Source organism: Cantharellus anzutake (assembly GCF_015039405.1).
Source record: "Cantharellus anzutake strain C23 chromosome Unknown EI90scaffold_64, whole genome shotgun sequence".
Lineage (NCBI taxonomy): Eukaryota > Fungi > Basidiomycota > Agaricomycetes > Cantharellales > Hydnaceae > Cantharellus > Cantharellus anzutake.
In genome coordinates this window covers 204,441-228,260 of record NW_024067014.1, presented here as the reverse complement: position 1 = coordinate 228,260, position 23,820 = coordinate 204,441, and the positions used below count along the sequence as shown (strand labels likewise).

General features: G+C 48.9%; 7 protein-coding genes across 7 annotated transcripts; 4 read left to right on the top strand and 3 right to left on the bottom strand.

Annotated features, from left to right (window-relative positions):
- The first annotated feature begins 4,746 nt into the window (after nt 1-4,746).
- EI90DRAFT_3076548 (uncharacterized protein) lies at nt 4,747-6,810 on the top strand. Its single transcript, XM_039061660.1, has 6 exons — nt 4,747-4,908; nt 4,959-5,017; nt 5,858-5,862; nt 6,064-6,248; nt 6,302-6,644; nt 6,694-6,810. Exons 1-5 carry the CDS (start codon nt 4,807-4,809, stop codon nt 6,473-6,475), a joined length of 525 nt encoding a protein of 174 aa, XP_038911263.1. The 5' UTR covers nt 4,747-4,806; the 3' UTR covers nt 6,476-6,644; nt 6,694-6,810.
- On the top strand, nt 6,699-9,238 carry EI90DRAFT_2374197 (uncharacterized protein). Its single transcript, XM_039052945.1, has 3 exons — nt 6,699-6,883; nt 6,941-7,011; nt 7,068-9,238. Exons 2-3 carry the CDS (start codon nt 6,978-6,980, stop codon nt 9,032-9,034), a joined length of 2,001 nt encoding a protein of 666 aa, XP_038911262.1. The 5' UTR covers nt 6,699-6,883; nt 6,941-6,977; the 3' UTR covers nt 9,035-9,238.
- EI90DRAFT_3019788 (uncharacterized protein) lies at nt 9,051-10,703 on the bottom strand (the record flags this gene model as incomplete). Its single annotated transcript, XM_039057409.1, has 9 exons — nt 9,051-9,153; nt 9,229-9,288; nt 9,359-9,702; nt 9,824-9,887; nt 9,914-10,051; nt 10,077-10,184; nt 10,358-10,451; nt 10,479-10,579; nt 10,651-10,703. The coding sequence occupies 9 exons, from the start codon at nt 10,701-10,703 to the stop codon at nt 9,051-9,053; spliced, it is 1,065 nt and encodes a 354-aa protein (XP_038911261.1).
- Nucleotides 10,704-11,008: 305 nt separating this feature from the next.
- Nucleotides 11,009-11,901, bottom strand: EI90DRAFT_3076543 (kinase-like domain-containing protein). The gene is given in 5 exon segments (XM_039061659.1): nt 11,009-11,054; nt 11,065-11,281; nt 11,341-11,532; nt 11,598-11,666; nt 11,718-11,901. The coding sequence occupies 4 exon segments, from the start codon at nt 11,844-11,846 to the stop codon at nt 11,090-11,092; spliced, it is 582 nt and encodes a 193-aa protein (XP_038911260.1). The 5' UTR covers nt 11,847-11,901; the 3' UTR covers nt 11,009-11,054; nt 11,065-11,089.
- Nucleotides 11,764-13,337, bottom strand: EI90DRAFT_3076539 (kinase-like domain-containing protein). The gene is made up of 7 exons (XM_039061658.1): nt 13,294-13,337; nt 12,920-13,235; nt 12,795-12,863; nt 12,535-12,735; nt 12,299-12,483; nt 12,089-12,248; nt 11,764-12,032 (listed from the first exon to the last, which is right to left on the bottom strand). The coding sequence occupies exons 2-7, from the start codon at nt 13,199-13,201 to the stop codon at nt 11,916-11,918; spliced, it is 1,014 nt and encodes a 337-aa protein (XP_038911259.1). The 5' UTR covers nt 13,202-13,235; nt 13,294-13,337; the 3' UTR covers nt 11,764-11,915.
- Nucleotides 13,338-14,292: 955 nt separating this feature from the next.
- EI90DRAFT_2374730 (kinase-like domain-containing protein) lies at nt 14,293-16,268 on the top strand. Its single transcript, XM_039052946.1, has 10 exons — nt 14,293-14,411; nt 14,461-14,662; nt 14,726-14,910; nt 14,959-15,118; nt 15,190-15,252; nt 15,312-15,491; nt 15,547-15,615; nt 15,668-15,868; nt 15,923-16,211; nt 16,264-16,268. Exons 2-9 carry the CDS (start codon nt 14,633-14,635, stop codon nt 16,106-16,108), a joined length of 1,074 nt encoding a protein of 357 aa, XP_038911258.1. The 5' UTR covers nt 14,293-14,411; nt 14,461-14,632; the 3' UTR covers nt 16,109-16,211; nt 16,264-16,268.
- A 1,517-nt stretch (nt 16,269-17,785) lies between these two features.
- EI90DRAFT_3130242 (uncharacterized protein) lies at nt 17,786-19,079 on the top strand (the record flags this gene model as incomplete). The annotated part of the gene is made up of 2 exons (XM_039064283.1): nt 17,786-18,098; nt 18,565-19,079. 2 exons carry the CDS (start codon nt 17,786-17,788, stop codon nt 19,077-19,079), a joined length of 828 nt encoding a protein of 275 aa, XP_038911257.1.
- Nucleotides 19,080-23,820: the final 4,741 nt, after the last annotated feature.

The following is a 23,820-nucleotide window of genomic DNA, read 5'->3' as shown; positions in this document are numbered from 1 at the left end:
ACTGACGCGGAAAGGGTAAGCGAAGAACACAAGGATGAAGCGCCCCGCTTTCGGAACGCTACTCAAGCTGAAGATAGATAGGCCTTTGTGGGTAGGTCAGGATTAATCAAGAGGTGTAATTTCCTGGGTTGGTTTATTGGAGTGGCACTCCTAATACCCCTCGATGGTGAGCACATCAAATACATTAAGCTATGCTGTGCCAAAGGGTGCTAGGAGGGTGCGTAGATGATTGCGAGCCAGCATCCTCCTGGGTAGATGACGGTATGCATATAGAGGCGGGTGCCCAAAGAACGCGAGACTGAGTCGAGGCATCTCAATTGAAGCACGCTGTGGCTTATCAAACTTGACTCAACAGGTGAGGCATACAGGGCCCGATTCTGGCGCATACGTAGCACAGCTGGCCAGCTGGCGATGTATATATATCAGTGATTCCCGCCCCATGCAACGTTGGAGGCACTTCGCGTGCATGATCTGGGACCAAATACCGTATGCATCGCTGTGAGCTATAGTAAAATAAATCAAGCGCTGACATTCGATTCGCTTTGATTAGGTGCAGTCTCTGAAGCATCTGTGATTCTTCGATGGCAGATAGTGTTGCCTCTGGCCTTTCATTATACGTCCAAGATAAAGGGCATTTCAGACCTATCGTTCGGGAATTGGCTTAGAGGGGATTATATACACCGTCCTGCGATCGCCAGATTCGGGACACATAATAAATTCGGACAACTCCGCTACAATACAGCTACTGAATGACGAGCAAGGTCAAGGAATCAGCAATCCCGCACTTCTAGCACAATGAGCGACTCCAATTTTGGCCAAGTTGACTGTACGCTCCTCCCTGGCAGTTCTACTCATACTAACGTGAGATATGCAAAGGGACGAGTGAACTCTGCACCCTTGGGCAAGGAAAGGGGTGGACCCCCCCCAGCAAATCCTCGTGTCCGAAAACCGAGTAACCTGGATAGTAACATGCCATGGTATGGCATCTCATCTACTACTCGAAAACTTGGGTGTCCTTTATCTCTTTTCTAGTCAACGGTACTGAATATGAAGGATCGCCTAAACCCAATGTTCGCGAGGCTAAGCGGTCCGCCAGCGAGAAGGCGTTCAGGGCACTCACTGAACTTGAAAATTAACGCACGCCTGCCTTCTCTACCTACCTTCTGAACTCCGCACTCTTAATGCCTTCTACCATGTAATCGTGCTGGAAAACAGTCGCTCATCTCAATCGGTAGTTTCGGACTACAACATGCACTTTTGTGACCGGATCCAAGTTCGCAGGATTGTTCCTTGCATGGTTTATATAATAAGTACACCTCTGGTCTATGTGGCACTTGTAGACGAAACAATGGCATTGGGAACTCTTTGGATATTGTGTTGTGTATGTACGAACCATCTTCCAAGGAAGCCCTTATCTTGGTGACCTGGGTGTCCTTGGACCGGTTGAACGAGTTTCAGTTTTGTCGCAGAACTAGAATTGACCTATGCGTGTATCAGCTACTGGCCATTCCCTGGCTCAATTCGAATAGATGTGGCTGAGTTGAATCATTAGCGATAACTATAATTACTGATCCTTCGCTCTCAGCTAGAAGCTGTCCGGCAACAGTACTATTCCAAGTCGTTATCGAGTAATCTTACATCGCGATGCAATGCGGGATTTATGAAATTCGACGTTTTCGATATTTCGAGCGTAAAATTTAGTAGAACATAGAACCGAATCGTTATTCTCTCGGTGTGAGTTAACTTTCATCCATGCTGAGCTAGCCGCTCGCTACTCAAGAATATTTCATCGTCTGTGCATGCCTTGCCCTTCCCAAGCCGCTTTTTGTTCGGCGTCCCTCATTCATTAGCCCCTATACATCATACGATTTAGCGTTATATATACCTGCGTGCGCAAGCGCTACCGTTTGCATAGTCAATGCTGTGCCAATTTATTATATGCAGCGCCAGCACCCGCCTGTGGGTGGCGCATTCCAACGTAGACAGATCCGCAGTTCGCCTCGAGAAACGCTTTTGGTTAGTATGTGATTGCGCATAATGGATGTCAGCCTATCTTGACTCGTGTCGCCATAGTGATCGATAACAGGAGTAACTCGTCTCTTCGCCTCTGCTGGGTGACTGAGGAGGCCGCCACTACATTGATTTTTTGTCATGTACTTGTTGCTGAGTTCAATGAAAGGGTCACCCAGATCCGACCATAAATGTCACTCCCGGATGCACTGGCCGGTCGGACGACCCCAAAAATCTTTTGTGCTCGCTAAACCCGGCTACCTGACGTACCTGATGTGCGGTATAGAAACATTGTTAGCCAATCCCATCTGATAATGAGCTCGGGCCAACCTGGCTAATCAGGACTGTTTATGCCGAATGTGGTTTGCTTACCCCCTCTCGGTGAGGGGACAACGGGCGGCTCAGACGGTATAAAGTAAAGCGTCTCGAGCACGGGAGTTCTTCAGCAACAGCTTTGAAGACTGTTCTATACACCTCTAAATCATCGATTCGAAATGTCGGGCTGATAAGGTGTCTTGAAGGCTGACTCTGCCCTAATCCTTGCCTTCGTCATGGGTAAACGGGCCCAACGATTGCCAACAACGGGTTAGCCGGGACTTGAACGGACCGCCGATGATTACTGAGTATACATCCGAAAAGACCATTGGGGATGAATGTACTGGAGGGCAACACGTCTGGGTGAGAATAATGGTTGTGATTGCCATTTTTGCCACCGAGATACCAACATATCGAGATCCGCCCTCAGATACTTCTTCAGATATCCCCTTTCGAATACCAAGGTCATCAGGAATTGGACCGCTCATCCATCCTTCATTTGTGCTGTTACATAGAAGAAAGGTCAACATCCCACATACCTTGCGCACGGATGTACGATCTACATGATTGCCCATCGTTCCCTTCTTGGTAACTCTCTTCCAGCCGCATCGCAGAAGGCCTAAAAGCCGTAATTTTTCCCTCAGTTCGCTTGCTCAGAACTGAGGTGAGATCTCCTGCCTTCGCTATCTTGGACAATAACTAAAACCTTTGTATATCCAAGCGCTTACACTTTGCCAGGTATATAGATAAAATTTAATTCGCTTGCTAAGAACTGAGTGCTTACATCTTGCTAGTATTCTCACATGGGCGACGGTCTGCAGTTCGCGCCATGCCTCTAGCTGGGCGAAGAAGTTCTGGGGGAGCACAAGTCATGCATCGCAGGCGAAAACTGTGCAGACCAACAACACATGGAGAAAATCTCTACGCCTCCAACCGGCTGATATGCGGATCCCCCCCTTAAGGTCTTTATTCGCATTTTCCCTTGACCCTGACAAACCCTCAGTTCACCAGATAACGCGTCGCGGTAAGCACAGAAAGTGGGAGCTTCCCGAACAACTCATGGCATAATACCCAACGAGGATTCCCTGGTGCTCTTTCAAGTTACTTGTGTATTGGCATGTGCTTGCCCAACGTCCAGTGGGTTGCTCTAATTCTTGATTCAGCAGCTCCAAGAAAGGTGGTATTTCCTCGGAAGGATTCCTGATGAAGATAGTTAAGTATACGCAAAGGATAGAATACAGATGCACTTACTGAGAGTCCTTATATCAGGACGAAAATTACGATCGTAATTCAGGCACCTGATAAGGTACCCCAGGACGGCAGATGGAGGGATAGATTCGAAGGGTGATCGTCACGCCTTGATGGTAGTGGAATGGACGCTTGCCACAGAAGATAATCGGCGACGGTCAGTTCGTCTGAACTATAGACCATTGGCGAGATCTGGATTGCCTGCATAGCTACACACCCGAAGGCCCAAACATCGCTCTGTCTACTGCAGGAGGATCCACCTTTCAACAATTCCGGAGCTGCGTACCAACCACATGGCCTCCATTGTCTGCGTCTGGGATTTAGATCATGGAATAAAGGGTCTTCCAATATCCCGCAGTTGTGGGTGGCCTTTTTGGTCGGCTACAATGTTGTCCTGGATATAGATTATGTAAAGGATGGGTGGGCTACATCTAGGCGCGCAAGCTACACAACTTGCTGGTTTTACGCCACCACGAACTATGGCCTGTGTAGGCAGAAAATCAAGGCCTCTTCCAATGTTTAGAAGCTGTGTCCCACCCCTATGAGAACTACTAAGAGTTACGCTCACCATGGTCAAATGCTCATCATCAGTCATGGTTTGTTTCGGGTTAAGATAATCAGATAATCCCCTTCCACCTCACGCTAGTATGACACCAGACCCGGAGTCGGTTTCACATTCCCCGAACCACTGTTAAGGATAAACCCGTAAAATTGAACAACATGTTCGTTCGTTAATGGGCTCCAAATCTTAATCTCGCGAATGAATCGCTTTGCTTGTAATATTAGATTAGCGGTCGGCGCCCTATGATATGATCTTCCCACATACCAGGATGAAGTTGCTGTTAGTATGCGAAAAATCCAAAGACCTCGACACAAATTGGCGTCTAGAGGATATGTAACTTTTGGAGGATGTGGTGGGACTTGTACAGTGTCATAATTCCGCAGCGTTTGCCTGAGCACGGCATTTTGAGTGGCTCCTGCCGTCATATCCGTCAACTATCAATCGTTCACTGAAACTGGTGGAGGAGTTCTCAGTGATAAAAAAGTGCTCATAAGGGTTCGAAACTCTTTGGTACCAATCCAACACATATCCGAACTCATTCAACCGCAGAAGCACAATTCAGTTATGACGTAATCAACTCTTCATCCCACGCCGACCAATTCTGGCTCAGGACTCCATCACCTGCCATAACCAGATGTGAACTCTCTGTTGGCGCCATCGCGGCAGCGAGCATGTCTCCACACGACATACCTTGGCATTCAGATCTCGCACAACGCTTAGCGTCGGAAGCTGACCTCCAACTTGATTCCAGCCAGTGGGCAGCTCATGTTGCCGTGAGCCCTCGTGGTGTCTTGTTTGACCCTCACTGAGAAGTCCTGCTCAGAATGAAGGAATTATCGAGGTCTTATATGATGTTTCGGAACCGGCTGAGGCGAATCACTTATGGAATGAGCCACCGAAAAATAATATACTTGTCACGGGCTCATGAATTATATGTCTGACTTGTCTGACTTGATCGACATACTCAGGTCCGGATTCAAATTTTGTATTACAAATGTAGAAGTCACGCTCTGCTTTCAATACAAAAGTCACATGTTACATGGGGATAGACCCAAGTCCGATCCATTCTGGGTGGCAACACGCTTAGGTATTTACCGAAGTCTGAGAAAACAAGTCTGGGGAGGTTCCAAAACATGTAAACCACCTATGCTATGAAGTTGGCACCCAAGCCTGTGCTGGGTTTAACTGCTTATATATTACTTCGCATGCAGCAAAAGTGTTGGGTGTTGTGGCCCAGATGGTGGAGCGTTAGCCTGTAGTTTTCATTTTGAAGCCATGGGTTCGATTCCCACTTGGGGTAAATCTTGTTTTTTTTTTTGTTTTTGCATTCCCATCTGGTTGCAGTATGCGCAATGCCAGTAAATTAGGAACATCAGAAAAAAATAAAACCGAATCCATGCCTTCATATAAGTATTCAGGCACAGCTTGGAATACAAAAAAAAGATGTACACGGTGGGAATCGAACCCGTGCCTTCAAAACAAAAGCCACAAACTAGCATTTCACCATCTGGACCGCAATACCCAAGCGGTTTTGATGCATGCGAAGTAATATATAAACTTATCACAGGGCTGGGTGCTGACTTCATAGCATAGTAACTGGGCGGTTTACATGTTTTGGAACCTCCCCAGACTTGTTTTCTCAGACTTCGGTAAATGCCTAAGCGTGTTGCCACCCAGAATGGATCGGACTTGGGTTTATCCCCGTGTAACATGTGACTTTTGTATTGAAAGCAGAACGTGACTTCTACATTTGTAATACAAAATTTGAATCCGGACCTGAGTATGTCGATCAAGTCAGACAAGTCAGACATATAATTCATGAGCCCGTGACAAGTATATTATTTTTCGGTGGCTCATTCCATAATCACTTCATTGAGGTTTGTTAAAATCACCAACATAGCACCAGCATCTCACCTAACTGCACTGACAGCGGGTCAAGCAGCAATTGCACATTTTACGCGATTTGCGACACGAAAACATTGTAGAGTTCCAGGGGTGGACGGTACAGGAAGATGGTAATTTGTTCACTGTGGTCGCAATCTTAGGGAAATGCGAGGGTGGTGAGGTGATGGGCTTTCTTCGTGCACACAATGGCACAGATCGCCAGCAATTGGTACGTCATATCTTGAAAATGCCAAGAGACAGTCTAGTTTACGTCGAGTACAGGTTTTTGGGGTCACTGTCGGCCTGGATTTTCTACACTCCAAGAAAGTCGTTCATGGCAGCCTTAACCCCGTTCGATGCTCTCTTCGACTCCCCTGCTGGGTACTTCTCTCTAACTCGCTTGGTTCTCTAGAGGAAAATTTTCATCGATTGTACTTCCGAGCGCCCTGTCGCTAAGATTGGAGGTTTTGATCTGTGCTACTTGAGCGAAACGCCTGTATATCCTAACGAGGAATACTGGTCATTCCTGCTTATGCGTTATACCGCACCTGAAGTGTTAACAGGAGACGAAGTTGAGTGCGATATGCGCAGTGATGTTTGGTCCTACGCATGCACATCCCTGGAGGTGCTCTGGTTTATTATTACCATGTAGCTTGGTATCTAACTCTTCCCAGATACTTTGGGGAAATCCTCCATACACCTCTAAGAATATCTGGGACGATCTTCTCATACCTCAGGCGGCCATGGATGGCGTTCCCCCGTACGAACGGATAAACTTGGATAGTTTTGAGCGTGTTCTGATGGGCTGTCTGGAGTATGAGCCCAGCAGACGGCCCCCATCAACCAGGTCAATACGCAGCTAGAGTATGCAAATTGCTATTTGCTTAGATTTTTCGAGGGTAAAACTCACATCCAGTCCAGGGGACTTTCTCTGTTCAGCCGCATAGAACGCGAATGGATGCAAGATGAGCTCCTGCCAACTCCACCCCCGTGTGAGTATATCTTCATGAGCTGTTTTTTTAGTACTTAGGCTCGGCCGCATACACAGCATTTCGACCATCACGTGCGTTACTGGGGCCTTCGGCACCAGTTGGGGTGCCGGTGCCCATTCATCCAGTTTTTCCACAACAACCGCCACCTGTCATACCTGGACTGACTCCCACACCCCGACAACGTAGGGAAGGTACTGAATCTGAGAAAAGTCCTGTTGTCCCGCATCTAGTGGACTCAGCGGGATATCCTCCCGTCTTTCCACCACCAGGACCAGGCGTCCCGACCCCTCCGCTTACCATGATGAATGTTCCCCTGCTCCCAACTCAGAGTCCAACAATTCTTCCTGAATCATCTCAGGCTGTCGTTGTTCCCCTCTCTCCAGAAGGTTCCATTGTTCCGGATCAGTTTAATTATTTGCCAAGCGTTCCGCCCCCAGCAGAAGCAGCGCCTGTAGTTGTGCCTCCCATTGCTGTTCCTGGAGCCCCTCCCCCTTTGAAGGTTGAGGCAGAGCGTCCCACAGAGGAGGCAAAGGAGCCTCAGCTGGAACGCGTACAAAGTGGGCTAAGTCCGGAAGCACCCCGTCCTCCACTTCAGCAAGAGGTTCCACCTCAAGCAGATGTCCCACCCCCAGCCGCCCAATCGCCGACGCCGATCTACGAGGGACATCCGCAAGCCATCATTTATAATCACCCCAATAACCCCCCTGCGAAGGAGCAACCGCCTTCAGCACCGGAGGTTGTCCGACTGGGCACCCCGCATTCTTCTCAGTCCACACAGGTTGTTCGCACACAATCTCCTACACTTAGGACAGAGCCACCTCCGGTGGTTCGTCTTTCTGAGGCACGACCTCCACTGACTGCATACGATGATGTGGCACATCCAGCGACGCCTTCAGCGCCAGCGCAAACAGTCATAAATATTGGAGAATCGGTCTCTCATCGAACGGAACCCACACGATTTCCTTCCACACTCTCACGGGCGAGCACGCCGCGTTCTCGTCACCGCGCTGCGACCCCAATTCACCGAGCCACTGATGCCGCGCAACTTAGTGTGTATCCGCCTCCGACTATTACAACCCAATATGAGCCTGGCAGAAGGTCACCACCTAGGTCCAGATCAAGGAGACGGCATCGGACCTACAGTCGAGACGGTCACCGGCGATCCCGCACCCCACGGGACCGTCGTTCGCGTACCCGTTCTACATATTTTTCACGATCACCTCATCGTCCTATTGTGATTGAAGGGAGCACACGTCGTTCGAGATCTCGTTCTGCACGGCGATTGCGTTCGCGTTCGCCAACCACTCGTGACAGGCTGGCAGATGCAGCACTTTCTGGGGCCACTGGTGGTGCAATTAGTCAACTGGCTGACACCTTGCTATACCGTGAACCTTCGCCACGCCCTCACCTCTCCCGTTCTCGTTCCCGTCGCATGTACTCTCGCTCTCGCTCTCCACGTCGTCATCGTCGATCGAGGTCTGCTTCCTTGGGCCGACGTCCTGTTGACTATGAGCACACTGTCCATGTAATTCCTGCACCCACTATAACACGTCCACCTATACCAACTCCCTCTCCCCTAGCCCATTCGCTCTCCGAAAGTGCGCGACCCGCCCCCGCGCCACCTACACCTGTGCGTCCGTCCGTGAGTGGCGGTTGGATTGAGCCTTATGAAGCATTGCCTCCGTCCGTCCGTCCTGAAACCTTACGACGACGTCCCGATATGGTCAGAGTGCGTTCGACTGGCCGCAATTCTCCTAGCATCATCCGCGTTGCTTCACCAGCAAGTCTCCGAGCCCGAGCACGTCCCGATATTGTCAGAGTGCGTTCTACTGGCCGCACTTCCCCTAGAATCATCCGTGTTGCTTCACCAGCAGGCCCCGAGCCCCACCAATGCCCTCGCAGGTCCCTCAAATACATGTTCATACTGCGCCGTTACCTTTTCTTGTTCTTTTCTGCTTTTTCTTTTTCTTTTTCTTTTTCTTCTTTTTCTTCTTTTTCTTTTTTTTTGGCGGAAGTACCCTAGGCTCTCGCAATGCATGTTAGCCGTATGGGTGTTCTCCAGTGGTGTGGTCAGTGGGAGCGTTGGTCCGGAGGCTGAGTGTGGGGCTCCCGGGATTGGGTACCCCGCTGACGTCATTCATGCTTCACAGGATCACAAATCAATTCGACTTCTGGAAGAAGCTCAGAAGGCGATCAATTTCACGAAATTTTATGGACCTTGGCACCTTTCCTTCCATTCGCTCCATCATCATCACCCCTTCTTCATGAATTATATTTCTGGGGGCCGCGTCATTCCATCAAGTGAGGATGCACATTCATTGCCCAAAGCTTATGGAGGCCAAGTTACCCGAGTTGCCGAAGATGCTTGGTGGTGAGGTCATCACCGGTGACGCTGGGTTCCACGAACCCACATGCGCGGCACTTTTCCTCGATGGTCGCTGTGTTACTGGTAGCGGGGTTATCGAAGTTGCCGACATCGACCATCGGAGAACGACCTCTCGATTTCAGTGCAGTCCCACTAATCTCCCGGCCGGTTTGGATCGACAACAACCAGATCGCGATTGAGGATAGCAGTGGAAACATCACCATCCTTGACTTCGGTATGCAACCCCTAAGGGTTGGTACTCTTTCTGGTAGTCCTGGTCCTGCTGTGACCGCTGTGTTGGTTGTACGAGTCCCTCGAAATCTCCACTACGATCGGTACGGGGAAATGGCACTCTCTATTAAACCATCCATTCGGTATCTTCCTCTGGTAGCCCCCCTGAATCCCGTCGTTCGACCACTCCTCTCCGTCACATGCTTGGGTTCTCACCCCGAAGTCGACATGTTGGCGTTTGCGGCGGGAACCACGCTTTCGTGTGGTCAACAGATTCTTGCTAGTTGATCGCTCAATATCTCGTACCAGATATCACGACTTGGGTCCTCAGTTCCGGTGTTGTGTTCCCCTCTGATGTTCCCCTCTGATGTGCCCTGGTTGAGGTGCCCAAAGAACACGAGTTGTCGAAGTTCTGAGTCGAGGCATCTCAATTGAAGAAGCACGCTGTGGTTTATCAAACTTGACTCACTGGTATATACATCGCCAGCTGGCCTGCTGTGCCATGTATTGGGCCCTGTATGCCTCGCCTCCCGCCCATGCAACGTTGGCCTCGCGTGCATGAACAGTGCGTGATGATCTGGGACCAAATACCGTATGCATCGCTATGTGAGCTATAGCGAAATAATCAGGCGCTGATATTCGCCTTGATTAGGCGAATTCGTTGACAGAGTCGGTAGTGGTAAAGTTCAACGGACAACGCGGCGAACCTCTGATCGACAAGTGCATTTCCGAGAAAACCGAGAGGCTTACATCAGAATAGGGGGGGTCACCCTAAGCCCCCACACCAAAAGGACAGTTGTGGCGGGCTCCGGAGTGCTCTTTCGAATACGCCAGCGACGATGTTCTGAACCAGTAACACCAACTCACTGACTATGCAGTACTTTGTCCTTGTCTAGAGCTCGGGTCATGAGCACGGCTCCTAGCGCTACCGCTTGAGGGGATTGGTTTAGATACACCGTAGAGGTTCGAGTCCTATAAATTCGGCCAACTCCGCACATTCAATTCAAGAGAAAAAACAAAAAAAAAAAACAAAACAAAGCTACCAGCGGAATGCCAGCAACAGTGAAGGGTGCATGCCAGACATACATGCTGGCATGTTAGCTCCGCTAGCACACTCCTGAACTATTTGCCAAAGATCGATTGGTAATGCCCTCCTAAATTGACGTGCTATGGTTCAAGCCCTTACTTATACCTGCCGTGTATCGTCATTTCTGCTTCATTACTAAAGTACACCAAAAGGTATTACTGCGCGTATAACAATAGTGTCAATCTTGGGAGGGCGTTTATGTTGGCATTCACGTCAAGCTGCACTAATTTTTTCGATTCCTCTCCATCGATCCTTGCACTCCTACGCTCGACCTCCTTCACAGTCACGGCGAATTTTATTTTTATGACATATTCCCAAAAGGCTAAACAAAGATAAATATACATTCATACAAAATGCAAGGGCAAGCAATTTAAATGTGTAGATTCACAATGCTGTCACGACTGCCAATCAACCCATTCCTGGATTACCTCGCGGCTTGATCGTTCCTTTGGGGGGGCATTCAAGCAGCTTTTGATCTCTGCGCTGTCGATGGGTTGAAGGTTGTCAGTCGTGTAGGCTGGAATCTCAGTCACGAGGATTTCAGTTTCTTTGTCAATTGTATCATATGGTCGCTGGTCCGTCATGATCTTGTAAAGCAGAACTCTCAGATACGATGCCAATCCCACAAGGAACGACGCATACTCACTTCTATCGAAACACAGCCGAACGCCCAAATATCGCCCTCATAGCTACATTGGAATGCGCCACCGTCGTTCTGACGAAGTTCGGGGGCAGTATACCGTATACTCTGGAATGTGATACCTGTATCGCGTAGGAGAGTTTGCAGTCCGTAGTCACATAGCACCGCCGTACCGTCAAATTTGATCAGAATGTTTGTCTACGCGAGAAATTGGTCAAGAGATAAATTAATCAGCGGGGAAGCCACATGTACTATGTACTTACTGGTTTGAGATTACCGTGCACTGTTTTTGCATCATGTAAGTAGTTTAAGCCACAGAATATATCGAAAACCTGGAAGAAATGAGAGTACAACTCTGAGCAGTGTCAGCTCCTAGAACGCACCAATTTCTTGCGATCCGCCTCCGGATTCTCCGCCAGATAGGAGTTGACATTCCCTCTCGGATACCAAGGAGAAACCAGACCAACGTTGAGGTTCCCATCATCATCTAATCTCATCATCCATCCTTGCATTGGCGCGAGATTAGTCCTGGCGAAGTTGTTCCAGTTCTTTCCCTGGGCGAAGAAGTGCTTCGGGAGCATTCAAGCATACTTCTTAGGAAGCTGGGCAGACCAACGTACACGCACAAAGTCTCTGCGCTCCCATTCACCTGTTATGGGGAGCTCTCGCAAGGTTTTTATTCGTACACCCATTCGGTTCTAATGGAGTTTCAGTTCACAAATAAGGTATGCTTCAACGCGAGCCCAAGACGTACCCTCCATCCGTGGTGTAATACCAAATGAGGACTTGTGCGTACTATTTCGTCACTATCGTCAATGCCGTAGTCCTTTCCATTCGCCCAATACGCTGTAGGTTCCCGTAACAATAATTTTACTAGCTCCGGGAACGGTGTAAGGGTCTCCTCGGAAGGGATTCTGATGAACATGATTGAACATATGTGGGTGTAGGATACCCTTGAACCCACCCAAGCCCGTCGAGAAGCGTCTCGATATCAGGACGACGGTGGGGATCATAATCAAGGCAGCCGCTAAGAATTTCCTCCATAGGAGTTGAGGACCTCGGTTCGAAGGGCGATCGTTTAACTTCCACAGCACAAATTACAGCCTCAGTATCCCGAACAAAGTGGTATGGCTGCTTCCCACAGAGGATCTCGGGGAGTATCAGTTCATCCAGACTGCGGACGAGTGGTTAGATTCGCACCTGCATTGCCGTACACCCGAAGGCCCAAACATCGCTGGCTGCACAGCGAAAGGAGGATTCATCCATCAACAATTCTGGGGCCGCATACCGCAATGTCATCGTGTGTGTCTGCCTAAGTATGCGGCGATTAGGTTGGTTGGTGGAGGATGTTCCAAAATCACACAGTCGTGGGACATCGTTTCCGTCGACTACGACGTTGTCCTAAATAGAGATCAGAAACTAGGGAGATAAGACTTAGATGCACGAGCTACTTGACTCACTGGTTTGATGTCACCATGCACTACGGACTGTGAATGCAAGTAGTCGAGACCTTTCGCAATCCCCTGAATCTGCGTCGCACCCACGGTGAAAATTACGCGGACTGGATGACCGTGGTTACACTTACCAAAAGCAAACGCTTATCTCCAGTGGGGCGCCGTACACCAAGGAAAGTTAATATGTTTCCACCTTCGCACCAGCTTGATACCAGGCTCGGAGTCGGGCGTTCTGTATTCTTCGACTCATAGAGGATCCATCCGTAGAATCGGACAACGTTCTGGTGATCTAACGGGCTCCAAACTTGAATCTCATGAATTAATCGCTTTGCTTGTACTAAATCAGTGATCAATAATTTGTGACGTGCAACATACCGAGATGGAATCGTTTTCAATGCACGAGAAATCCACATGTTTGAAGACCTTCACACAAACTGGCACCGTGGTCTATATGATACAATCTGGTGAGTGAAAATTGCAACACCCAGAACTCGGTGAAACGAACTTTTTTGTAGGTACCGCGATAAACATCTCCGTAGCCCCCTGGCACGGGCCTTGCATGATCTCTTTGTACCTCATTATCGAGCCTGCGATAGTTCCTCAGCGTTTCGCGGACGTAGCGGACCACTGATTTCTGGGTAGCTTGCGCTGTCATGTCTGCTAGTTAGAAGTTGTCACTGGGACTGGAGAAATTTTCAGCATACTAAATGATTGAAGGATTGCCAATGTAAGGGAATTAGTGCGTGAATGGCGAAAACGTCATTCGACTAATAAGGAACGTTAGTAAACCCCCACTGGGGCGAAACAGCCAGAGCTTAACAAAGATAGTCTTGAAGCCGCAGCCGATGTACTGGATTATGTAAGTGCTTTGTGATAAGGAACCACGAATTGTCCCCCGACCACGCCCATATTTGCCGCCGCCGTACTATGCCAGTTCTGGGTCTATCTTGTCCTGGAGGGCGAACCCCACAACTATAATTTTTGGGTATGAAAACTGGTCTTCTGTAACTCCCCAAACTCGCCGTTCGACTCAAACCCGTCGTGCCGTGGCGAACATGACTCTCCACGACACGCATTTGCGTTATATCAAACGCTTGGTATCCCAAGCTACCTTCCCACCCCTTAATCCTCGCGAAATCCAGCCAGCTGTGAGTCCTCGTGATCAGTATCTTGTTCAACTTTCACCGAGAAATTCCGGCAATGCTACCTCTGCTTGCAGAGTCAAAAAGTCGTCGAAATCTTATACGACGTTTACTCGCTGACACAGCCTGAGATCAACCGCTTTGTTCAGGTTCGTTAAGCCATTTGGAAGTCGGCAATATAGCACCAGTATCCACCACTTAGCTATACTGATAGCGTGTCGGACAACAATTACGTATCTTACGTGATTCAGAGCATGAGAACATCGTAAGGTTTGTAGGATGGATGCTGCCGGAACATACGAGTTCACTTCGTGTGGACGCCATCTCAATGAAATACGAGGGCGGCGAGGTGATGACCTTTCTTCGGACACAGGAAGATAAATCTCATCGACAGAAATTGGCCCTAACACAAGTTCTCGGGGTTTCGAAGGGCCTAGCATACCTGCATTCCAGGGGGATCATTCATGGCAACCTTAATCCTGTTCGTCCGATGCCATCGCGAGAATCCCTCCCTAACACTGTTCTTTTAGAGGAAAATTTTCGTCGATTGTACTCCCGAGGGTCCTGTTGCTAGGATTGGTGGCTTTGATTTGGCTTATTCTCTCAGGGAAACACCTATCCTTCCCAGAGCAGAACATAGGACGTCTAGGCTTATACGTTATACTCCACCCGAATTGCTGATCAGAGACGGAATTGAATGTGATGTGGGTGGTGATATCTGGTCCTTCGCATGTACATCGCTGGAGGTACTCCAATCTATTTTTACCATGCGGCTTGATGTCTGATCCCTCCCAGATACTTCGAGGAGAACCTCCATACAAGACTACTTGGGACGACTTGCTTGTCCCACGTGTAGCCATGAAACATGTTTCCCCATACGAGTGGGCGGACTCAGATGATGTAGAGCGTGTTCTGATGGGATGTCTGGATTATGAACCCGGTAGACGACCTCCCATTGACGAGGTTGATGCACGACTAAAGTACGCAGATTAATTTGCCTCTTTTGGAGGAAAACCCACGTTCAGTAGGCAAGCAGCTACCGGGGAACTTTCATTCCCCATTCACGCAGACATAGAACGTGAACTTATGCAGGAAGATGAACGGAACCTCACCGGAAAAATACAATCGGAGCAACTACTAGCACTTGAAGGTCGATTCTCGTATCCGTACAAGGGGATTTATAAAGACGTACGTGCATGCGAATGCGGATTTGTGCAGCGGGGTGCAGTCCAGGTGACGGGTCAATCCTATTCCAATAGAAGCCAGTCTGCATCCAACAGATCAATCTCTTGGATCCGCGAGCCCTGAGTGATGCCATGCGTGTATGTTCACGTTCATTTCTTCAAAGTCATCCTGAACTGACAGGAATGACGTTCGGAAGGCCTTGAAGAGGCAGATACGTTTATGGCGTCGATTGATACATGCCAACATTGAGAGGCTCCACGGATGGGTGCTATCTGCAGGAACTGAACCAGTAATCAGCTTTATCTCCGCTTGGTATGCTCACCGCAATGTGATGGAGTATCTGCGCCAACACCCAGATACAAATCGTCGCAAGATGGTGAGATATGCATTGCGAGAACAGGGCAACAAGTGACTGACTTCTTGCCATCAAGGTGTATGACATTGCGCAGGGTCTTGGCTATCTTCACTCGAAGGAGGTCGTACACGGAAACATTAACCCGGTACGCCGGCTATACTGCGAGCTCCCCCTATAGTATTTAAGGTCAGGTTCAGGAAAATGTTGTAATAGGGGATGAAGGCAATCCCCGCTTACGTGGATTCCAGTTCTCATACGATCGTTTGGACCAATTACTTCCCCCCGACATCCATAGTGGCCTCAGTCCCCGTTTTGTATCACCCGAATTCCTCAATGGCCTCACATTAATCCCGGATCAAGGAAGTGATGTTTGGGCTTTCGGTTGTGTCACTGTAGAAGTAATTCGGATTGTACCCCCGCCGCCAAGTACAGACGTTTATCCCTTCCCGCAGATACTCATCGGTGAACCTCCTTATTCCTACCTACCCGACGTTAGGGTTCCTGTCGTTGCCGCAAACCCCAGAAGGCCTTATGAGTGGGGAGATCTTGATGAATTTGAAAGCGCTATTGCTAAATGCCTGGCATATCCTCCGGATAATCGAATAAGCATTAACAACGTCGGTGATATTTTGGAGTGAGTCCCTACCAAATAATTAGATAATTTTCCATTTACTCCCATCAGATCGTGGTTAGCAGCAGAAGTTACCTCTGAACCACCTGATATCTCCAACAACGTCAATGGTATGGCATCAATTTGCAAATTTTGAGTTGGCCTGAGTTATGGCATGTACAGATCCCCAACGAAGTCCCATTTACCGGAGCGGGTTTTCCCCGTTGCGGGAAAACAGCGACCTAGGTTCACAGGAGCCATCTAGCCTTCATCCAACTCGCCCTTTCTTGAACACCATGGACCATAAAAACAAAAGAAAACGATCATCCACCTCTGAGTCCGAGCCTCGGACACTAAAGTTGCTCTCCTCGGCGCCATCTGTCAGTGATCAGGGACAATCATTGGCCGCACTTCCACAGGCTCCCCCCTCTCAGCTCCATTCTATCCCCTTCCAAACCGATGACAATAGGCCTCATGATTGGCACAGCGGAGCGCATGCCGTGGCTCCCGGACCCGGCGATTATTACCCCCTAAGCAATGTGGCGGCACCGCTTTACGGTCATTCGCCGCTGTCTCCCCAAAGCGGCGACATTCCTCGTGGTTGGCGCCCGAGGCTAATTGGATCCTATCCCAGCTCACAACCCTTTGAACGTAATCGGTGGGATCGATCGACGGAATCTCATCCCGAAATTCCCTAGGTTATGCCACCGTGGTCACCTTCTGGCGGTCAGATGTCAATAGTATCAGCCGATCAAGCACACTTGTCCCCGGATTATCTGCTACCATCACGCCCCCCGCATTCATCTCCTGGGTCTTCGGACCGATTGCCATGTCCCTCCCCGGTTCCGAAGCCCATTGTGATACTCCCAACCCTTGGGGCCCCTACGACAATAATGCGCGCGTCCCCACACAACTTGAATTTACCTGTGCCCTGTGTCAGAACGGACTCCATCATCGTCGGATGGCAAAAAGAAGAGTATCATTAGTGCCACTGGGCTCATTCTCTGAACCGCATCCACCGCTCTCAAATTTTCTCCCATCCCGTCCCTCCCTACTTTCCAGACTTGTTTCTGACACTACTTCAGGTTTACGAAGTTCGGCTTTTCACAACTGGTAATGATATATTCCTGATGTTTGTTTCATTCGCGTGGTAATAATGAAACTCTCGAAGGGCTGAGTGATGATGTGAAAAATACATATAACATCGTTCTGTGCCCCTCCGGCTATGGACGGGACACATTCCCCCCGAAGCAATTTTTCCACTCAAAGACCCACACTTGTATCTGGCTGCCGTTCCGATCTTTTATTCAGACCCGAAAAATCGTTAACAGGGCCCTAGAGGACCAGGTCAAGAGGGAAGCCTTTGAAGAAGATATTCACGGCAGGCAAAGCATAAATGGCGTGAGGACGTGTATTGGTGAAGCTCTCTCCCAGTTTGCGGTTCGCAAGACCTGCATTTATACCGCTAGAGTTCGACTAATAGAGTGCCCCTTAGGCGGCAACAACTTTAAGCCTTCCAAGCGTCGGTGGACTGTTCCCCTTTTTTTCATTGATTCTAAACTCTTCAGCTCAGTGCTGTTCAGATGAACTTTCAAAACTGCCCAGAGCAGACGCTGAGTGGCATCGCGCGAAGAGTAAGTCAGAATGCCTCGAAACCACAGGGGACCAAATTCGCAGCTCAATTCTCAATCACCTGAGGAATACTATGGACCGATTTATCTGGCTGCGTGGTTCACCCGGGACTAGGAAAACCGCGATATCTATGAGTGTAGCTTCCGCGCTTGACAAGGAGCGCACCCTTGCAGCATCTTTCTTCTGGGATAAGAACCAAGAGGGAACAGGACTCGATTTGATTGACCGCTTCCCCTCCACCCTTGCCCGACAGCTTGCGGCATTCAACGCCGAGTATAAGAGCTCGCTTGTCAGGCGACTTCGGGCCCCTTCATTCAGCAGAATTGGTGGTTCTGCTGCGGAGAAAGTGAAAGCTTTGATCATCAACCCTATGCGTGAACTCGAAGGTGTGGGAGTCCAGGGGCACTCCGCTCCTTAATGAGCCTCGTTCTTCAACTTGATGCGCTACCTCCGACCTTTGGCATACTTGTTAGTTCCCGTCCTGAGCCACAAGTGCTTTCCGCTTGGTATAGAGCCGAAGCGCGGGATCCGCAGATTGTGATCGCTCATGAAGGGTTTCGTGGGATGAGAGGTTACACACGATCCGTCTTATGGTCGAGGATGGGCTTCGTCATTGTATCATAAGCTCGCAGTGGGAGCCATCTGAGATGGATCTCACTTCGTTCACCTCGGGTTGCCGTAGACTGCCCATCATTGCCTCAATCCGAATACGTGAAGTCCTTGTTGGGACTCGCCGCGGTTCTAGCCTAGAAATGGAGTTCGACTACTTTCTCAATCTCAGAGATACGCCTCAAGATCTCAACCAGGAATATTTGCGAATAATGTGACGTGCTTACGTGCGGAATTCCTCAGGCATCATTCGCCCACACGTAGCAGAGAATTACCGCGAGATAGTCGGGACGATCACTGTGGCACACGAATGCAGCAGCGTCTACGACATATCACAGCTCCTAGGAATCCATGTCGATGAAGTGTACTCGACGCTCGAGCCCATTAACCCAATAATGAATGTACCTTCAGACGACACAAAGGTTGTCAAGTTCTATCATGCAACGGCGAAGGAATTCATCGCAGGAATTCCCAACGACGAGGAAGCGGACAAAGTCTTCATTAGCGACGCGAAAAGATACTTCCTGGGGTTACGACTCCTTCGGTTCGTGAATGGTTTCGTTGAAAGGAAGTTGCAGTCTCTCCAAAATGAGGGTTGGCCCCATCACATCGAATACGCATTTCAGTATTTGTTCCAACACTTGGACCCTTCGCTTCTCTTTTCGCAAGAGTCTAATGAATTGCAGAGAGAATTTGAACGATTCTGGACACATAATTTGGTTTCGTTCTTCTCAGCGGGACCTGAGGCAGATGACTAAACCTAATAACGCCCCATAGTGGAACGGAAAAAGTCACGTGCACAGCCACGAAAATTAGGAACAAATATTTCGAAACCAACTGGATATGTATTTCGTGAATATATTACAATATCATAAATAAATGATCATGTGGGGATAGTCCAATCTGAATTGCTCGACTCTGAATCGAATCTGAGCATTACATCGCCATCTCAGCCTAGTCAGCCACCTAATGACGGCCTATAGAGGGGGGGCCGTTTGGCCTTCAGATGGGCCTAAAAGGGGGTATTTACTAGTGGATGTCCTGGACATCCTGGTGAAGACTGATCCATTCACCAGGACGTCCCCAGGACGTCCTAGGATGTCCTAGGATGTCCTGGGATGATTCTATAATTCAATCAAATTCAATCAAATGCTTCTGTGATTCAATCAAATTTGTATTATTCAGGGTAGACATTCAAAACATAATGCCGCAATTGAATCTGATTTCCCATGACAATCCTCAGGCTGCTCAACTGTCTGTGCACAATGCTGGCCACTTGTCACGGCCCCGCAAAGTCCCCGCCCCTCTACCACTTTCTGCACCCCCATTCTTACGCCGTTACTCGCGCCCGTTAATCTCGCCATTGCCCATCACTTAGCGGCGCCGATAGTGGTTCCCGTTCTACGGCCCCGTAGCAGCGCCTCCTTCGTTTTCCCGCCACCACTTGGGTTCCTCAACCATTCGGCCGGTATCGTTTTATTCTATTCACTCGCTTAACTAACTAGCGGTTGTTATGGTCGCCGTTGATCCGCTCCTTATGGACATTCCTTATTGACAATTGATTATTCCTTTATTGATATTTGATTTATACGTATATTGACATTCTGACCCGCGCGCCTAGATTGTCGGCTTATCCTTTCTGCCTCCCAACTTCGCCGTTCTCTGTTCCATTCATCTCTTCTGTTCCATTACCCTGGTCCTCATCGCTCTTTAGTTCTGTCGTACTTATCATCTCGTTCCCGTCCCGCGCCGGACCGACCGGTCCCTTCTCTGTTCTCCTTTCCTATTTATACTTGTAGTTTACTGTCGATGTACCTCAGTTCGAATATCGACTAGAATTCCCCCCAAGTACTTTCATCTTAAGTTCGCCCCTCAGCTTCATCCCGCTTAAGTCAACGTCGCCGCAAGGTCTTTCCCGCTAACGTGAAATACGGGACAGCCTAGAACGCGTGGCGCAACGCTCTGGCAAAGTCGTTGAAGCCGAAGTCCCAACCCCCTCGACGCCTTGCAACGGAGTAGCTCATTAGCTAAGTGACCACTTACGCCGCCGTACTCCGCCCCGCTTCCCGCGATCCCCTCGAACATAGTTTCTGACACCACTGTCTGAAGGGGTGTCAACACTGTTTCCCACGTCCCCAACACACTTTACGCAGATGGATAGCCCCTTTGAACAGCTTCCAGAATATATATTTTGAGACTGAATTGACCAATAAATCATCGAGAAAAACGCAAAATACTTTTTTGGACACGAGTCTTTTGGGTTAGTGTGGCTGTCCACCTCATGTCTGTGCACAGTGCTGGTCATTGTCCGGAGGGGTGTCCAGACTGTTTCCCACGGTGTCAACACACTTTGCGTAATTGGATAGCCCCTTCAAATAGCTTCCAGAATATATAATTTGAGACTAAATTGACAAGCAAGTTATTGAGAAAAATGCAAAATACTTTTTTGGATGCGAGTCTTTGGGATAGTGCTTGGGCCACTAAATTTCACTGACAGTCATCGAGTCATCGAAATTCACGGGTCACTGATATCCCAAAGACTCGTGTCCAAAAAAGTATTTTGCATTTTTCTCAATAACTTGCTTGTCAATTTAGTCTCAAATTATATATTCTGGAAGCTATTTGAAGGGGCTATCCAATTACGCAAAGTGTGTTGACACCGTGGGAAACAGTCTGGACACCCCTCCGGACAATGACCAGCACTGTGCACAGACATGAGGTGGACAGCCACACTAACCCAAAAGACTCGTGTCCAAAAAAGTATTTTGCGTTTTTCTCGATGATTTATTGGTCAATTCAGTCTCAAAATATATATTCTGGAAGCTGTTCAAAGGGGCTATCCATCTGCGTAAAGTGTGTTGGGGACGTGGGAAACAGTGTTGACACCCCTTCAGACAGTGGCCAGCATTGTGCACAGACATTGAGTTGGACAGCCACACTAACCCAAAGACTTGCGTCCAAAAAAGTATTTTGTGTTTTTCTCGATAATTTATTGGTCAATTCAGTCTCAAAATATATATTCTGGAAGCTATTCAAAGGGGCTATTCAACTATGTAAAGTGTGTTCAGACCGTGGGAAACAGTGTTGACATCCCTCTAGACAGTGGTCAGCATGCGCACAGACCATGGGATGGACGAGTATGGCATTCCGGGACAATTTGCAACCATTGAATCAAACTGAATTAGGACATCTGAGGACGTTTGCAACAAATGAATGAAACTGAATGGCCAGGATGTCCTAGGATGTTTATAGTGAAAAAGGCCTTTTAGGCCCCATGCAAACGTCCTGAGGTCCCCCCTATAAAGGCCCACATAGTGGTTGTCCAAGGTGACCCAATACCCAACCCAACCCAACCCAATGCCCAACCCACTAACCCAATGCCCAACCCACCAACCCAACACCCAACCCACTAACCTAATGCCCAACCCGCGTAAAATATCAGCCTAGCGGCGGTTGTGACTTATAAACACATGCATGAATCGAACCAAAACCCAACAGACTCAGTAGAACGGGATCAATGAACTAGCCATCAGGCCAAGACACCATCAACATAATTTGTAGATATGCTTCTACTTCTATCACAAATATGGAAATCTGGAATCAAACTAATTTCAAGATTTTCGAGAAAAATTGTCGGGCACGTGTCAGTGCATGTGACTTTTGTCCGCTCCACTATGGGGCGTTACTAGGATTGCTAGGCAGATGTTCTGTCGAAATTGTATCCGGTGCAACTACTGGACTTATCCGGAGCTCCAATTCAAATGGCTTCAAATCCAGGTCACGTGGCAAGGACATAAAATCATGGACAAGCCTGGTATCGAACCCAGGACCTCTAGTGTGCATCCATACACTACTCGCCCTTGAGCCATGCCGGTATAGGTTGTTAAACTCTATACTATTGGGAACATATTATATTCTCCAACATGTTCCTCACGTTTGGGATCAATTCAAGGTGAACCCCAATTGAATTGTATTTCGAGTATTTCAATGGCGTGACATCACTGTGCATCGCAGAATCACAAGTCAGTCTCCATCGTCCGTGCCACTCGGGATCTTTTTAAGTGGTGAACTCCTTGGGATCCGTCCTCCCATTCACTTCAACTGTCAAAAACCCGGAATGGAAGAGGGGTAAATGCGTGAGTCCGAATGCAGGCAGGGCTCAACTAGAGGGGGGTCCGAGGGCTCTGGTAGTGAACCGAAGCTTCTCAGGGAGCCCAGTTCTGCTGGATGGTACAAGAGGCTCTAAGAAGGACGCGGCCTCAGCGACTCGGAGGGAGCGCTGTGCCTCCGTTACATCTCAGTTAGTCCTTGTATTTCTTATGTCTGAGGTGTCTTGTAGAACAGGAACAGGATTCACTCAGAGGGACTTTGGGTGGCATTTTAGTCAAGATTAGAACTGAGGAACTACAGGTTCTAATCTACGGGTATTTATAAAGGAGAATGGGGAGGACTTAGTCAAAGTCTGAAATGACAAATGGGACAACACCGAAAGGTACTGAATGATACCGAGAGGTACTGAAAGGTCCCGAACGATATTTAAAACGGGGAACCGAGGTGTCGGGCCAAGGAGGGCGGAGTTGGAGGCCGGAAAATGAATGGGGAAGACAAATGGGTTAAAGGGGGTTAGCCGACTGAATGGTAGTAAGAAGGTAGTCGTGCTAAGAATGGAAGGTGACTAATAAGTGATAACGTGAGGGAGATCACCGAAGGATGCGGGTAGCTCCGAGAGCGGAGTTGCATATCTGAAGGATGTTAGGTGACTCCAATAAATGAAATGGGTGGGGGAATGGTTTAAGGGCATGTCATGGGATATTGGAGGTCCGTCAGGATATCGGAGCAAATCCAGGGTCTCCGAATGTTCCGACTCGGGACCGAGCTTCCGGGATGGGAGTGGCCAAGGTTCAGTGTGTCGCAACCAGACCGGAGCTGAGACAGTCAGGAGGGAAGGTGACTTGGGGAGTGGGGAGTGTCAGGGACGTGTCCGGGGTAGAGGGGGTCCGGATGTATCGCCCGGCAGAAGGGCCCTCACGGGGTGCAAACTGGGCGTGCATGCTGGTGGGTCCGGGAAGGGACAGCAGTCCCTGGCCACTTAGACTGAAGTGGAGAATGTGTTATTGTTATTAAAAGGGAAAACTATACTACTTACCTGAAGTGGAGAATGTGAGAAGAAGGTTACTTCTTCGGTTCCCACTTCAGGTACATTTATGTACATGCAGCTTGAGTCACATGACGAGTGCCACATCACCCTCGGAGACAGCCGCAGGCATCCGGGTATCCCTGTGGGGGATCCCGAGAGCGTCCGCTGCATGCGCGCGTGCTGGGCACAGCGGGGAGCCGTCCGGGGTGTGTGGGCCGGATGGGTCAATAGTACATTGATACAAAGGAGGGTGGTCCGTGTAGATAGAAGGAAATAAACAAGAAAAGGAAGATGAGAGGAATGAGATAAAGAAAGGGGAAGAAAGAGAGAAAGGAAAGAGGAGGAGAGACAGAGGGAGGAGG

Excerpts from the sequence above, each read along its gene's own strand:
- EI90DRAFT_3076548 (XM_039061660.1), top strand. The coding sequence starts at position 4,807 with ATGTCTCCACACGACATACCTTGGCATTCAGATCTCGCACAACGCTTA. Across the intron at positions 4,909-4,958 it reads AGTGGGCAGCTCATGTTGCC|AATGAAGGAATTATCGAGGT; the intron begins GTGAGCCCTCGT and ends AGTCCTGCTCAG. Across the intron at positions 6,249-6,301 it reads GCACAGATCGCCAGCAATTG|GTTTTTGGGGTCACTGTCGG; the intron begins GTACGTCATATC and ends CGTCGAGTACAG.
- EI90DRAFT_2374197 (XM_039052945.1), top strand. The coding sequence starts at position 6,978 with ATGCAAGATGAGCTCCTGCCAACTCCACCCCCGT. Across the intron at positions 7,012-7,067 it reads CCTGCCAACTCCACCCCCGT|CATTTCGACCATCACGTGCG; the intron begins GTGAGTATATCT and ends CCGCATACACAG.
- EI90DRAFT_3076543 (XM_039061659.1), bottom strand. The coding sequence starts at position 11,846 with ATGCAAGGATGGATGATGAGATTAGATGATGATGGGAACCTCAACGTT. Across the intron at positions 11,667-11,717 it reads AGGCGGATCGCAAGAAATTG|GTTTTCGATATATTCTGTGG; the intron begins GTGCGTTCTAGG and ends CATTTCTTCCAG. Across the intron at positions 11,533-11,597 it reads TGCACGGTAATCTCAAACCA|ACAAACATTCTGATCAAATT; the intron begins GTAAGTACATAG and ends TTTCTCGCGTAG.
- EI90DRAFT_3076539 (XM_039061658.1), bottom strand. The coding sequence starts at position 13,201 with ATGTGGATTTCTCGTGCATTGAAAACGATTCCATCTCGGTATGTTGCA. Across the intron at positions 12,864-12,919 it reads GAGATAAGCGTTTGCTTTTG|ATTCAGGGGATTGCGAAAGG; the intron begins GTAAGTGTAACC and ends GGTGCGACGCAG. Across the intron at positions 12,249-12,298 it reads ACGCTTCTCGACGGGCTTGG|AATCCCTTCCGAGGAGACCC; the intron begins GTGGGTTCAAGG and ends CATGTTCATCAG.
- EI90DRAFT_2374730 (XM_039052946.1), top strand. The coding sequence starts at position 14,633 with ATGTGGGTGGTGATATCTGGTCCTTCGCAT. Across the intron at positions 14,911-14,958 it reads GAGGTTGATGCACGACTAAA|GCAAGCAGCTACCGGGGAAC; the intron begins GTACGCAGATTA and ends CACGTTCAGTAG. Across the intron at positions 15,869-15,922 it reads TCGGTTGTGTCACTGTAGAA|ATACTCATCGGTGAACCTCC; the intron begins GTAATTCGGATT and ends CCCTTCCCGCAG.